Here is a 16,063-nt window from a genome sequence, read left to right on the forward strand (position 1 = left end):
GTCTTGTATCCACTTGATCTGTAAGATAAATACAACTTTATTTACATGCACTTTCAAATAACAACATAACCAAGGTAACAACAGGTATCTCATCAACTCTTCTCAGGAGCAGACATCCACTTGCATCTTGACTTCATCTGCTCAATGCTTTACTTCCTTAACCAAATGTTCTCAAGCCCCAAGCCCGATTACAAATAAAGTGTGTCACTTCCTTAAAGCTCAAGGAAGCGTTGGAGCAGGGACGTCTGCTCTCCCAGACTCACAGGGCACTGGGTCAGGTGTGAAACTCTCAAGTAACTTACCTCATATTCTAAGCAAGAGCGTTTTGAAAGTAACAAAAAAAGAGCAAGTCTGTAACAAGAGGGGCAGAAGAGAAGGAAGCAAGTCCACGCACTGGAGCAGACAAAGCAGCTGAGGAACAGCCCTCAAACTTGGGCAACAGTGCGGCGGGACCTGCCCACAGCAGGCGCTAGCAGAGCCTGGACCCAGCCACCGTGGACCACCATAGGCCAGAGAGCCCCACGATAACCAGGCAACGTCCACATCATCAAGGCAACGGTCAGGAAAACCAGAAAGACAGTCACACTGGCCAGCCTGCCCTCCCCACAACTCCTTAGCCCTGCTTTAATCTCCAACCCAGCGTCTTCTCACTGGGCCACACTGCTTCCTTTTCCAACAAATGACTTTAAAAATCCTACCGGGTTCCTAAATGTTGGTGGGGGAACAAGGTGAGCAAGAACATTTTATTGTGTCAAAGATGGCAACCACATCTGGGCACTACAGGGCCCAGACCCCAGCTACTGCAGTCAGTGTACCAGTCACCCTGACACAGTCTGGCTTACCCCTTGGGCGAGATTGGGCATTAAGGAAACCATACATCCTTCCAGGTCTAATAGACTCGTCTTTTGCAACATCTATGCTCCCACAAAGTGGTGAATGAATGAGGCCACATTTTAGGGGGCCATTAGAAAGCTTCGTATGAAGAAGGCACAAGGATGCTCTAACAGCCCTGTGGGGACCCTCCCTGGCGCCCCCATTCTGGGCTCCTTCTGGCACCCACGCTGCATACGCTTACTTTTGGTGGGGGGAGATATACAGAGCACCCATGGGTGGCAGTGCTGCACAGGGCTCACTGAGTGCTTTCTTCGCCTTCTTTGCTTTCTTCCTGACCTTGGGTGAGGACCTGATCATTTTGACTGAGCTATCTTTTCGACACACACCGTTTTTCACTTCAACATCCCCATAAATCTTCAGAGGCCTCCGGGTACAGCCAGGGGGCATGTGTACATCATAGTAAGCAGTCTTTCTGACCGATAAATTCATAGCGCCCCCAGTCAGCTCTTTCACAGGCACAGCTCCTTCTGGGCACAGGTCATGTGGAAGGCTGTGTAGCAGTTGGCCTCGTGGGACTGGATGCAGGCGCCCACGCCCTTCTGCTTGCAGAGGTAACACGTCAGCTTCCACCCGGCTGGAGGGATGTTCCTCACACCGTCTATGGGCTCAATGAACACTGTGTTGGCAAAGTCGATCTCTGGGAGCCACAGGGCGCACACCACATGGCCCCAGCGGTCATCATCCGTCTTTTTGAAGGCACCTCCCTTGTCGGGGCACAGCACGCAGCCGGCGGGCAGGCCCGGGGCTGCAGCAGTGTCGGCAGAGCCTCTGGCCCTCCGGGATGAAGGCCACCCGTAGCACTCCCGGTGCACGGCCAGGTTGCTCAGGTCACGGAAGAGGATGACGTTGCTGTCCTGGCACTCACCGTCCATGCAGATGCAGCACATGGCATCCTCCTCGATCAGGGACTGCTGCTCCCCCTGCTTCTGCTTCTCGCAGGAGGATTCCTTCTCGAAGGGGTCCATCAGGAACTCGGGCATGCTCTGTGACACGGCCGCCACGCAGTCGCCCTTCCGCTTCTCGTTGACGATCTCCAACCAGACGTAGCCCTCCTCATCCATGTCATACTCCACCTCGTTTTCCAGCTCCTCAGCCGACTTCTTGACAAACTCGTAGTACATGGGGGGGGGGGGGGGCTCCTGGGGGCAGACGGGGGGGGGGGGTGCTGTACTCCACGATCCGCACCTTGGGCGCTGGAAGAGCGCTGGCCAAGGCCGGCGAGCCATGGGCACTGGGAAGGGCTTCACTCTTCTTTTTGACTCTGTTGTTTTTGTGACGCTTAGTTCTTAAGCACACGGGTGGCCTCTCGCTATTTTCTTTATTGCTGTTGCACTCACTCATTTCTTGAGCAGTGAAATCATCTTCTAATACGATCTCCAGGGGATCAAAACTACCGATCCTGTGCAGGCGCCCCTTACTCTATCTCCACCATCCTCTGAGCTTGTGCGTAGGTCAAGGTTTCTCGCGTTGGGGAGTGCTTAGTACCGCACACGGAGGAAGGCTGCCTCGCTGTAGCGCCTCCATGACATCGTCCTTTCCTCCTCGTTTGGTACTGACTCCCTTCGGGGCCGCGGGAGCCCGGCGCGCCGGTGGCACGGGGGCCGGCGCGGCCAAGGAGGCGGCAATGGCGTCCGCGGCCCCTCCGCCAACGGCCGCGCAGGCCGGACGCCGCCGCTGTGGGCGCGGGCTCCTGTCGGCGGGCAGCCGCGTGGCGGCGGTGGCCTCGGAGGTCCCGCGGCGCCCTGCTGGCGGCTGGGTGCGGGAAGCGGGGCGCGGCGTGGGCTCGGGGCTGCTCAGACGCCAGGACCGGCTCGCTCGCTCGCTCTCTCCCGAGCGAAGCAGGTTTTGTTTCTTTTAATTACTGTTAGGAGTTAGAAGGTAGAAGGTATGGGGTCAAGTTTTTCTTGTAATGTATATACTACATATTGTCACAAGAGGGCAGCCTTTTAACAGTAATTGCTCTTCAATCTACAGGTATTAAAATTTCAGTTACTTTAATCTGCACAACTAAATGATAAAAACAACATAAAACATTTAAGCAGATACTTTGTGTTATGTATGCTAGGTTTTTGCATTATTGATACCTGAACATATTTAAATTCCATAAGGAAAATGAGGGCTGAATGTCTCATGGAGAAGGGTATGTTTACATAGATCGTGCCTTTTAAACACCAAGACAGTAGGTCAATGGCTGAGTTGAGTGCCTTAAGATTCTGCATGACCAAGTGTTTAATCTCCTCTGATCTACTCAAAATTCTAATCAAGCAAGGGCAAGCTGGAAGTATCCAGATTGATATATTAGCCAAGGGAAAATGACTGTCATTGGATTCTGTTTCTAATTTTTAACTTACGAAGCGTGTAAAGACACAGTGCTATTGGGTATATTGATCAAGAGTAAACTGCATGATGTCTGGTGTTTGGTCTGTAGCTGGTTTTGGCTTTGCACTTTCCTGGGATATTATGACTTTTTAACTGGTTTCTGGAGTTCTCTTAAAGCGTTTTTAGACAGTATATTGTTAAGTTCGTGTCTCTGTGGAAGAACAAAGTGTGGGGCTTCCTATTTTTCTAAAGGATTGGGCTGGCCTGGCAGAGGGTCCCTGGTTTATTCTTTGGGTGTTCTAGAGGGAACAGGCTATGAGGCAGAAGCCTGTCATTCTTCCAAAGTTGTGTAGTTTTTGTATTTTATGCTGTTTTAGTTTGTAACTAGCCCTATAGAAATAAGGTGATTAAAACAGGGGGAAATGATAGCAGGGCCCAGGTGTTAGAGTTTAGCCTTAATTGATAGGCTTAAGTAATTGAAGCTGTGACTGGATAGACTTTCTTTATCACCAAACCTTTGCTTCTGGAATTTTGCCTAGAGGGTGGCGGCAGGCAGCAGGACCCCAAATTGCTTTTCGGTAGCATAACTACTATTGAATCAAGATTAAAGCATTTCCATCTCCCTAAAAATTATCCTGTGTCTTGTTGTATCATCCTTTCCTCTAGCCCCATAGCCCAAGGCAACCAGTGATCTACTTTCTGTCTCTATAATTTTGCATTTTCTAGAACTTCATGTAGACTTTTATGCTTTGCTTCTTTCACTTAGCGTAATGCCTTTTGAGATTCATTTGTGTTGTTTTGTGTATCAGTATTTTGATCTTTTTTATTGCTGTGGATGTCTGTGACGTGGTATTCTAGCGTCCGCATCGTTTAGAGCTGCGACTCAGAACATGGCGCGTTCCTAGAAGCCGCTTTCGGCATCAGTGGGCGGCGGCGCATGGACTTGCAAGCGTGGGGCGCGGGACAAACCGACGCCACTTCGTGTTGGACAGTGGAAGCTGGAGAGCCGGGCTATTCGGACTGAGCCAATTGGTTTCCATGGATCTCAATAGTGCCAGCACTGTTGTTCTTCAAGTCTTAACTCAGGCCACCAGTCAGGATACTGCTGTGTTAAAGCCAGCTGAGGAGCAGTTGAAACAGTGGGAAACACAGCCAGGTTTTTATTCAGTGTTGCTGGTAAGTTGCTTAAAAATAGTTATTATTTTTAATAAAATGAGACACTATTCTATTGTTTTAAAAACCTACTTGTGTTGGTGGTTTACTTAGTGAAACTGATCCAAATGTTTGGCTGCCATTGCACTGCCATTTACTATTTCGAGGCATGGCACTTGGAGGACATTTAAGAGATGTTTATTGTTGGGTGAGTATACCCAAGCAGGGTATTGGTATTATCTGCTTAGAAGGTTACGCTGCCAGTTTTCTATTTTAGCCTATAAATGCTGCCCTCAAGACTGTAAAGGAGGAAAGAGGAAGGACATCTCTAAAATCAGAGAAGGAAAACTCTGACTCCAAAAAACCTCCGCTGCCTTGCGGCATACCTCTTCAGGGGAAAGGCTAAGGGAGTAAACCCCGACAGAAAATCCGGAGCCGGAGTCCCTAAGGCGGTTTGACGTTGTAGTCAACACCAGCAACTCCTGCGGCGCACCTGAAGCCAAGCTGTATTGACTCCGTCTTTCCCTTGGACCCTTCAGCTGCGAAGAGAGGGGGTGTCTGCTGCATGGGCAACAGCAGACCCTCCATATCACCCTGCCCAGGCTCTGTAGCTTCAGCTTCACTGGAGAGGACACTCCAGCGTCATCGCAAGATGTCGACTCAACACGGGAGGAGACAGATACCGGTTATAAGCTCATCCGATTGGCGAAGGAAACGAGCACCAGGGGTCTCCTCTGACGGTGGGAGAGGTCATCGCACCTCACTGGACAGCTACCGTCTCGCCATGGCTCGCCTGCCCCACTGGGTGCGTGGGAATCAGAGAGGCGCCTCTCGAAAAGTGGGCCACAAAACACCCGCACCAGTTAATTCCAAGCAAACAACAAGAAAGAAGCCTCCGGCTCTTCGCCTCGCTAGCTGGAACATCAGGACCATGTGCCCCGGACTTACTGCAGACCTTCCGTGGATCAAGGGTGCCAGGAAAACCGCTGTCATCGATAGGGAACTGGCACGACTAAACATCGACATTGCGGCTCTACAGGAGACCCGGTTGGCCGACAACGGAACTATCAGAGAAACCAACTACACCTTCTACTGGCAAGGGAAGTCTCCGGACCAACCAAGACAGCACGGTGTTGGGTTCGCTGTGAAGAACACGCTTGTTAACTCCATAGAGCCACCCACAGGAGGCACAGAGAGATTACTTACCCTCCGATTGTCAACAACTTTCGGCCCAGTCAGCATTCTTAGCGCGTATGCCCCAAACCTCTGCGCCACCACCGAAGAGAAAGAACAGTTCTACCATGCACTGGACGAAGCGTTATCCAAGATTCCCAGAAGTAACGCTCTCTATCTCCTTGGAGACTTCAACGCAAGAGTAGGAGCCGACCACATGGCCTGGCCCACCTGCCTTGGAAACTTTGGGAGAGGAAAGATCAATGAGAATGGTCAGCGACTGCTTGAGCTTTTGTGTCACCACGGCCTGTGCGTGACAAACACATTCTTCAAGTGCAAAGAGATCCACCAGGTGTCATGGAGGCACCCCCGCTCCCGCCATTGGCACCAGCCTGACCTCGTCATCACCAGAAGAACGGATATTGGCAGCACCCTCCTCACCCGCAGCTACCACAGTGCAGACTGCGACACGGACCATGCCCTCGTGGTAAGCAAGGTGCGCATAATGCCGAAGAGGTTGCACCACTCCAAGATGAAGGGTCGCCCACGCATCAACACCAGTTGTGCCAGCAACCCAGTTAAGACCCAGCAATTCATCAACAGGATGGAAGATGCACTCGGCGAGGGAGTGGCGGCAGATGACATTATCGAATCCAATTGGCCACGTCTCCGCGACGCCATATACAACTCCGCCATTATTGCTTACGGGAAGAAAGAGCGGAAGAACGCTGACTGGTACGAGGCTCACTGGGAAGAAATGGAACCCGTGATCGAGGCTAAGAGGAAGGCCCTACTGGCTTACAAGGTCACGCCCACTCCCAGTACACTTCAAGCTCTACGGGCTGCCAGGAACAAAGTCCAGAAGACCGCCCGCCACTGTGCCAACACCTATTGGCTAAACCTGTGCAGAAGCATTCAGGAAGCCGCCGATATAGGCAACGCACGAGGAATGTATGAGGGTATCAAGAAGGCAACAGGCCCAATCCCCTCCAAGATCTCCCCCCTTAAGTCCAAGACAGGTGAGGTCATCACTGACCAGGAACAGCAAATGCGGCGGTGGACCGAGCACTACCTCGAGCTGTACGCAACGAAGAACACCGTAACAGACACTGCTCTTAAAGCCATCCCAGACCTACCAGTCATGGAGGAGCTAGACACCCCACCTACTGCGGCAGAGCTCGGCAAAGCCATCGACTGCCTCGCTTGCGGGAAAGCACCAGGAAGCGACGGAATCCCTCCAGAAATCCTAAAGAGCGGGAAACCAGTCCTGCTACAGCCGCTCCACCATCTACTCTGTCGCTGCTGGAAGGAGGGTTACATCCCCCAGGATATGAGAGACGCCAACATTATCACCATGTACAAGAACAAAGGAGACCGCAGCGACTGCAACAACTACCGGGGCATCTCTCTCCTCAGCGTCGTCGGCAAAGTATTCGCCCGGGTTGCTCTTGCCCGCCTGCAGACCCTTGCTTCCCGCGTCTACCCAGAGTCCCAGTGTGGCTTCAGAGCTGGCCGATCAACAGTGGACATGATCTTCTCCCTACGCCAGCTGCAGGAGAAGTGTCACGAGCAGCATAAACCACTCTACCTCGCCTTTATTGACCTCACGAAGGCGTTTGATCTGGTCAGTCGAAGCGGACTCTTCAGCTTGCTACGGAAGATTGGCTGTCCACCACATCTGCTTGCTGTGGTCATGTCCTTTCACGACAACATGCACAGCACGGTGTCCTACAACGGCGCAACCTCTGAGGCCTTCCCAGTCAGCAGCGGAGTAAAGCAGGGCTGCGTCCTCGCGCCTACGCTGTTCGGAATCTTCTCCATGCTCCTCCAATACGCCTTTAAGGACTGCAGCGAGGGTGTCTTCATTCACACCAGATCCGATGGCAAGCTCTACAACCTGGCCCGTCTACGAGCCAAGACCAAAGTCAAAGAGGTGCTCATCCGTGAGATGCTCTTCGCCGACGACGCAGCTTTGACATCACACTCCGAAGAGGGACTCCAGCAGCTAGTCACTTGCCTTTCCCACGCATGCAAGGAGTTCGGACTAGCCATCAGCCTGACGAAGACGAATGTTATGGCTCAAGGCACGGGGACTCCCCCATGCATCACCATCGACGGATACACCCTGGAGGTTGTCAGCGACTTCACTTACCTCGGGTCCACCATCTCGAGCTCTCTGTCAGTCGACTTGGAGGTCAACCGGAGAATCGCCAGGGCAGCCACAGTTATGGCCAGACTGAACCGGCGAGCGTGGAACAATTCCAGCCTCACTGAGAAAACCAGACTGCGCATCTACCAAGCCTGCATACTCAGCACTCTCCTCTATGGCAGCGAGACGTGGACCACCTACGCAAGGCACGAAAGGAAACTCAACAGCTTCCACATGAGGTGCCTGCGACGCGTCCTGCATGTCGCCTGGCAGGATAAGGTCCCCAACACCGAGGTGCTGAAGTGAGCCAATATGAGCAGTTTGCATGCAGTTCTTAGCGAGAGACGCCTCAGGTGGCTCGGCCATGTCAAAAGAATGGAAGCAGGCCGTATCCCCAAAGACCTCCTCTACGGCGAGCTAGCAGAAGGCAAGAGGATGACAGGGCGCCCAAAACTGCAGTTCAAAGACATCTGCAAAAAGGACATGACACAATGCTCCATCAATCTCAACACATGGGAAGTTCAAGCAGACGACCGCCTAGCCTGGAGGCTCGCGGTCAGGCAAGGTACGTCACGCGTGGAGGCTGCGCGCAACGAGGAGGCAGTCCAGAAAAGATCGAGGCGGAAGCAGCGTCAGCAGCAGCAACAACGGCCATCTGCCTTCACCTGTACCAAGTGCGGCAGGGATTGTCACTCCTGAATCGGACTGCACAGCCATTCTCGGCGGTGCAGATAGACTCTCAAGAAGCTACGCCATCGTCTCTCGAGACGGACGGCTGCCGACGACGACGACGGTCTGTAAGATAGTTGAATAGAGTTACTTCTCCCGAAGTCATGAATCCCTGGCCCCACCTGATCTCACCTTGCTCCAATTTTGTCTTTTCTGCTTACTGAAGTGGACAATTTCCAAGCCAACTGTGGTTTCAAAATCCCTCCAGAAGATTCTGATTGAGAACTAGGGGTAGCTCGTGGTAGACAGCAACAAAGGCCAAACCCCCTATGTGGTGAAAGACTGTGTCTAGTTTTCAGCCTTAATACCTCTCCCCTGTCCACAACCTGGTCCTCTAACCCCCACTCTGTCCTGGGACACACAAATTATCTGTAAGTTGTACTTTTCTTTCTGTCTCTAGAAGCAATGACTATGGCAGAGGGATTGAAAGAGCTCGCATTTGAAATGGTTTTCTGCATCACCTCTGACAGGTATGGAGTATTCCAATTTTATGGTCATGGGGCTTACCCATTAGTTTCCAGTCCCGTGGTCTTCTTCTCTACCATCGTCTTCCTCATGATTAGCTCAATAATTTGGTAAGCGAGCTCCTGTTCACCCTCCCAAAATCCACGTTCCTAAATTTGTGTTTTTGGTAATTGGTTTAGTAGTCCGGTTATTCTCACTGCCTGGAAGCCCCAGAGCACAGCCTTCTGCCCTGGCTTCTTCTGAATTTTTGAAGTGAGCATAGCAGCCATCTTCATGGAATGAAGACCCAATAGGGGTAAGTCTACCTCGATGGTTAACATTTGTGCTACTTCCCATTCACTACAAAATATCCACAATAGAGAACACTCCTCCTTGGTCCCTAGAAACTAGATGCAATTCTGGGAAAAGAATGAACACGAACTGACAATTAAGTGTTGCCACCTAGTGGCTGCGTACATGACTTGTACATACACCAGCCACTGCCATTCATTTGGTAGCAACTTATAGCAATTCTCAACCTTGTTACTAGGAGGAAGGGGTTTCTCAGTACAAAGAGATTCTTGCATTTATAAATTTATAAAATGATAGGAAAAGTCACACATCTGTTAAGACAGATGTAAACAGGAGCAAGATATGTTCTTTACTTCTAAGGATTGATACCATATACATAGCTAATCTTTGTGTAAGATAGAGTGGAATTTATTTAAACTCGTGAGATTTAAAAATCTACATTTGGACATCTGGTCAATATGGCGAAGTAGGGAAATGCTGTACTCACCTTTTCTCATGATCATATCAAAATTACAACTAAGTGATAGAACAGTCACTTTGGAGAACCACCTGAAAACTAACTGAACAGAACTCTTATAACTAAGATTATAAAGAAAGAGACTAGTAGCAGTGTTTGAGATGTAAAATGGGGTGGTCCCACACTCGCCTGTGACAGTTAAGAATTGGGAGGGCCCTGACTGGTATGGCTCAGTTTGATGGGTGTCATCCCACAGAGCAAAAGGTAGCTGGTTCAGTTCCCTGTCAAGGGCACATGCCTGGGCTGCAGGTTTGGTCCCCAGTCAGGACATGTATAAGAAGCAACTGGTCAATGTTCCTCTCTCACATCAATGTTTCTCTCCCTCTCTTTTTCCATCCCTTCCCCCCTTGCTAAAAAAAAGTAAATAAATAATCTAAAAAAATAAAAAAGAATTAGGAGAAATCTCATCGACAGAGATCCATCCCATCTGAAGAGCCAAGGGTCACAACCCCACACTGCGTTCCCAGCCTGTACTACCAGTGTCAGAAAAATTGAGTCCCCAAAGCACCTGGTTGTGAAAATCAGCAGGGATTCTGTCTGGGTGAGAGAAAGGGCTGCTGGAGACTTAAGAATCATTTTAAAGGCCCACAGACGAATGTACTCACACTGATACATACGCTTGTCCAGCGCTGCGGCAGCATCTCCAAAAGTGCCAGGGACATAAAGGAAGGAACTAAATTCTCTGGCTTCTGGGAAAGGCTAAAGGGGCAACTTTCTCTGTCATTTTGTCCCTTTGCTGAGCCCTCCCCCATGTCAACCTGCAGAAGCAGGTGGGTACCAAATCTGAGTCTCCATCAGACTTGTCCCACACTGGTGATTCTTGGAGAACCAGCCTCACTCAACTCTCCCAAACTTCAAACTTCTTTCAGCTGTGATTACTCATAAGCAGATATCCTCAGCTCAAGCCGTGGACTTCCCTAAAATCCCTGAAATGTTCACAACCCCAGATAAGCTGTGGCTGGCCTCTGTGTGTGCTGTACTTCTTACAAAGTGGCCCTAGGCCTGTATCACTGGCAGCCAGCCTTGGTCTACAATATAGGCTCTTCCAGGATCCTCCAAGCCCAGTGCAGGCAGCTACAGACCACAAATCACTCTGCAGCTCCTACCAGGTGGTCCCAGGCTGGGCCCAGGCAGCAGCTGTCCTGATGCAAAAAAAGCTAAAAAAGTAGTTCATTACCACAAAACTACTATTACAAGAAATGTTAAAGGGGCTTCTTGAAGAAGGAGGAGGAGAAAGAGAAGAATAAGAAGAATAAAAAGGAGGAAAAGAAGAAAGAAAAGAACAAGAAGAAGAACAAGAACAAGAAGAAGAGAAAGAAGAAGGGGAAGAAGAAGAAGAAGGAAAGGAAGAAATAATATGAATAATAAAACGGCAATAACTACAAATTGATGGTTGCCAGATAGAAAAGAGGTTGGGGGCTGAGTGATAAGGGTAAATAAATTAAGAAGTACAAGTTGGCAGTTACAGAATAGTCATAGAGATGTAAAGTACAGCACTGAAAATATAATCAATAATATTGTAGTAACTATGTATGGTACCAAAGGGGTACTAGTCTTATCAGAGGGGATGTTTTGTAAGTTACATAAATGTATAACTCCAATGCTGTACATTTGAAACTAATATAATATTAAATTTTAACTATAACAGAAAAAACGTTTTAAGAAAAAAGTCTACATTTTAGCTACTGATGATCAAAATAATAGTAAACTCATTAATTTTTAGTCTAAAATATAAATACCTTAATACAGTTGAGCTTCATTAACTTATATCAGGGGAGAAGCTCATTGAATTCTTTAGAAGAACTAAATGCAAAAGTTTAAAATATGAATTGCTAGGGGATTTGGATAGTATATCAGCAAAATATAATGTGAAGTGGCATTAAAATATTTCATTGTATGTAGTAAAGCACTTCATCTCAGCACTATTGGCCATTGTGTTCTCATACTAGAAGAGTTTGAGCAAAGCTGAAGACAATTACTAATAACAATATTGTAATATACATAATGTATAATATGAACTTTATTTATAATTCAAAGTTTTATGTCTCAATACTCAGTATTTTATTAATTGAATATTGAGTAGATAAATTTATTTAGTAATTTATGATGAACTTTTACATAGCAAACTCCCAAAGAAATACCTGTAAATTAAATAGTTTTGGAAGGCATTGATACTAAGGTTTTGTTTTTGTTTTTTTAATTTTGCATGCTTTTTATTACTTTCTTTTTAAAATTTATTTATTTATTTGTTTGTTTATTTATTTGTAGAGAGAGGGGAAAGGAGAAAGAGAGGGAGAGAAACATCACTGTGTGGTTGCCTCTCACTCGTGCCCTCAACTGGGGACCTGACGTGCAACCTAGTCATGTGCCCTTACTGAGAATTGAACCAGCGACACTTGGCTCACAGATGGATGCTCAATCCACTGAGCCACAGCAGCCAGGGGCAATACTAAATTTTTAACACCTAAAAATTAATAAGTATTAACCTAAAAATTAAACCATTTATATGTGTTATGGCATAGTCATTCCTTGAGTATTAGCAGGATTTGAACCTAAATGCTAAAAGCAGCAGAGGATTTTATGGAATGATATAGTGCCATTATTGGGACTTTAAATTCATTTTTGATTCCAGAATGAATGTGCTTCTATTTCTGTTTTTAAACAAACTGCAAAATTACCTAGGTAATTTTCAGCTATAAACTTGAGGCTAGCATATAACTGAATACGGGTTGGATAAATGGATATATATGGATATATTGTGTTTTCAAAGCAACTGAGTGGTCAAATTTATAGTTAAATCTGGTTCTCATATATAAAAGAAAGTTTAATTTGGAGGAATTAAATGAGGTCCATGTGGTTAAACAAGGCAGGGAATCATAAACCTGATTGCATAATGGAATCATTGAGAAATTGAGAAAAATATAAAATTAAAAGCCAAGATGTTACCCCTAAAGATCTAATTTAGTTTTTACATAGATTTTAAAAATTTCAAGAAAGCCTATGATGGTTTGAAAATTACAAGATTAAGTGATCAAAAGGGCAAATGATGTGACAATAAACATTCCAGTTAATTTAGAGAAATTAACTTTAATTGTTTAGAAAGTATACAATTTAATAATTTTTCCCTCTATATTCTTCGTATTGGAAAATTTCTATTTATTTCTCTTCACATTTACTGATACTTTTTTTCTTTTCCTCTCTCGTAAGCTCATCTAGTATATTTTTCATATCAAGTATTATTTTCCTAAACTCTAGACTTTCTACTTTTTATTTTAATATAGTTTTTACTCTCACTTGAAATAAACATATTCATATGTATACAATCTATTCCTTTAATTTTTGAACATTCTTCTAATAGCTAATTTCAAGTCCTTGTATTCTAATTCTAACATACAGGCCATTTCAATGTGTCTTTTTACCATATCCTTTTCTTTTTCTGTGTGTCATATTTTCCTGTTTCTGTTGGTTATTTTTAATTGCACACTGGATTTTGTGGCTGATACATTGTAGAGACTCTGAGTTCCATTATTTTCCTTTGAAGAACTACTTTTCTAGTGTTATCCATCTATCGGTACTCAAATACAAAATTTCATTTCTTTGTGGTGTGTAGTGGTGTGTTCTATTCTAATCGCCCAGCTATTATTGCTTTCTGCTGGGGTCTGCGGAGTTTCCCCCATGCATGTGCAGTGTAGCGGCCACCCATACTCTGGACAGAGGGTATACTCGTACGCATATTTCAGATCTTCACTGTGACTCGCTCCTCTGTGACTTCCACTTGGGTGGGATTCTCTCCCACTCCACTGAATTGCCCAGCTCTTCCGTTCTATTAGCCTGGAACTCTGAACTCCTGTTCCTCAAGCTAGAAAAGTTGCTGCTTCAGTTGTAGTCATCCAGTTCTTCACAGACTGCAGACTGTCTTCAGTCGCAGGGCTGTATAATGCAATTAACTGGTGCAGCTATTTTCTTTCAATGGTTGAATACTCTGTCAATGGTTGAACAATTTGATATTTCTTCCTATTTTCTGCTTTTCTCTACAACATAAAATGTGTTTTTAAATGTTTGACTAGAATTTATATTTCCCCCCTCTGCATTTGGATTAGTCACATATGAGTAGGATCAGCTACATCATTGTAATTTCAATTTTTATCTATTATCTTTTGAAAAACCTTTGTATATTTGAGGAATTTTTCTAGTTGTGAATCCTCTTACATAGAGTCAATGCTCAGATTCCCAATTTCCCTTGTAGGCAGATGTGCATGTAAAACTTAGGCACAGCTATTTGGATATGATCACACGTTTGAAAGGAGTAAAAGTGAGAGAAGGCGTGTTCGTAGGTATCATTTCAGTCGATGCAGGGAAGGACAACAATCACGAAATTTCACCAGAGAATTCTGTCTTCGGTGATGCTTTCCCTGTGGATAAGAGGTTAACTTCATTGTATAGAATTGGAATTGGTGCAGCAGTAATGACTGATTCTGATAATATTTTGAGTTTGTATTTTTAATTTAAATGCTAACTGACCTTTGTTTTCGGTCCTGCTACTTAGATAGGGTATAATCTCTCATAAACAATTTGAGTCTAACATTTTGTTTCCCAGCCTAAACTGGATTTTAGTGGGCACAATTTTCAGTTTTTGTTTTGTTTTTTTTAAATGTGTTTTATCGATTACAGTGTTACATTTGTTCCAATTTCCATTCCCTCTGCTCCCCTCCGCCCGGTGGCCCCCCTCCCTCCCCTTGTCCCCCCCTTTTAGTCCATGTCCATTGGTTGTACATATAGTTCTTCTCAACCTCTCTCTGTCTATTCCATTCCCTCCTACCATGATCCTTAATTCCTATATCATCTCCCTCTCTCTCCCCCTTCCGCCTCCCTGCTGAACTCCCCCCAATATGCTCACCATACCTATAGTTCTTTTTCCACTCTCATTGCCTGTTTAGTTTGCCTTTGTTTCAATTCCCTAGCTTCTGTTGTTGTTTCTTGTGATGCAGTTTTCATTTTAGTGTTCATAGTTTTGATCCTCCTTTTTCTAAACCGGTCCTTTTAACATCTCATATAACAGTGGTTTGGATCTTATGAACTCTTTCAGTTTTATTTTGTCCTGGAAACACTTTCTCTGCCCTTCTATTCTGAATGACAGCTTTGCTGGATAAAGTATTCGTGGTTGTAGGTTTTGGATTTTCATTACTTTGAATATTTCTTGCCAGTCCCTTCTTGCCTGCAGGGTCTCCCTTGAGAAGTCAGCTGATAGTCTAATTGGGACCCCTTTGTCCATGATTCTTTTCTTCTCTCTTGCTGCTTTTAAGATTCTCTCTTTATCTTTAACTTTTGACATTTTGATTATAATGTGTCTTGGAGTGGTTGTCCCTGGGTCCAGTTTTTTTGGAACTCTCTGTGCTTCCTGGACCTGTAAGTCTATTTCCTTCCCCAAGTTTGGGAAGTTCTGCTTTATTATATTTTCACTTAATTTTTCAATTTCTAGTTCTTCTTCTTCGCCCTCTGGCAATCCAATAATCCGTATATTCGATCTCTTATAGCTGTCCCAGAGGTTTCTGATCCTCTCATCATTTTCCTTGCTTCCTGTTTTTTCTCTCTGCACTGGTTGACTGTTTGTTCCTTCTCTATGTTCTGGTTTGTTGATTTGAACTCTGGATTTTATTTCCTCACCATCTGTCTCGTATGAGGTTTTGTTCCTTTCAGTGTGAGTGTTTTTCAATTCTTTCTCATCTTTTTCCAGATCTTTTGTTAATTCTGTAAGCCACCTGATAACAATGGCCCTGATCTGAGCCTCTGACAGGTTTCTTATTTGTTCATCTGTCAGGTTCTTCATCTGTTGCCTGGTGAGCTGCGCCACCGGGATTTCTATAGTTGTCTGCCTCATATTGACAGATGCGTTTTGTTTTCTTGGGCCGGCTTTAGGGGGCAGTGCCTGTGTACTCGTCACAACCCAGCGACGGGCGGCAATCCGCAACCTTTTTCGCCATGCTGTGGCCCTTTGTCGTCACAACCCAGCGACCAGCGGTGGTCCAGCAACCTTTCTCGCCGTGCTGTGGCACTTCGTCGTCACTGCCCAGCGACCAGTGGCGATCTGCAACCTATTTCGCAGTTCTATGGCGCTTTGTGTGGGGGCGGGGGTCCAAGATGGATTTCTGCAGTTATTCCACTAGGAGACCGGGATTTGTCCTCCTGCCCTCTGAGCCTCACTGTTCAGGGTGATGTGGTGGCTGCTTTTCCGAGCGTTGGGGTCGCGAGCTGCCGGGGGTTCGACTGCAGCTGAGACTGCTCTCCCTGCCGCCGTCCCTGGTGCTACCGCAAACAGCTCCGCCCCCTTTCGCTCTTCTTACCTGCCCAAAGGGTGCCGCTGGTTTATAACTTTG

At 46.4% G+C, this 16,063-nt stretch overlaps 1 protein-coding gene and 1 pseudogene across 1 annotated transcript in view; one reads left to right on the top strand and one right to left on the bottom strand.

Moving 5' to 3' along the window:
- The window catches only part of LIPI (lipase I), a 58,802-nt gene extending 57,862 nt beyond the window's left edge, over positions 1-940 (top strand). Inside the window, exon 10 of the mRNA XM_090286493.1 lies at positions 784-940. Coding sequence (XP_090142619.1) covers positions 784-940 — 157 coding nt within the window. The remainder of the gene's footprint in view (positions 1-783) is intronic.
- A 131-nt stretch (positions 941-1,071) lies between these two features.
- LOC150021251 (bromodomain-containing protein 1 pseudogene) lies at positions 1,072-8,961 on the bottom strand (annotated as a pseudogene).
- Positions 8,962-16,063: the final 7,102 nt, after the last annotated feature.

The sequence above is a fragment of the Furipterus horrens genome, unplaced genomic scaffold, assembly GCF_987537825.1.
Source record: "Furipterus horrens unplaced genomic scaffold, mFurHor1.1.pri manual_scaffold_1, whole genome shotgun sequence".
Lineage (NCBI taxonomy): Eukaryota > Metazoa > Chordata > Mammalia > Chiroptera > Furipteridae > Furipterus > Furipterus horrens.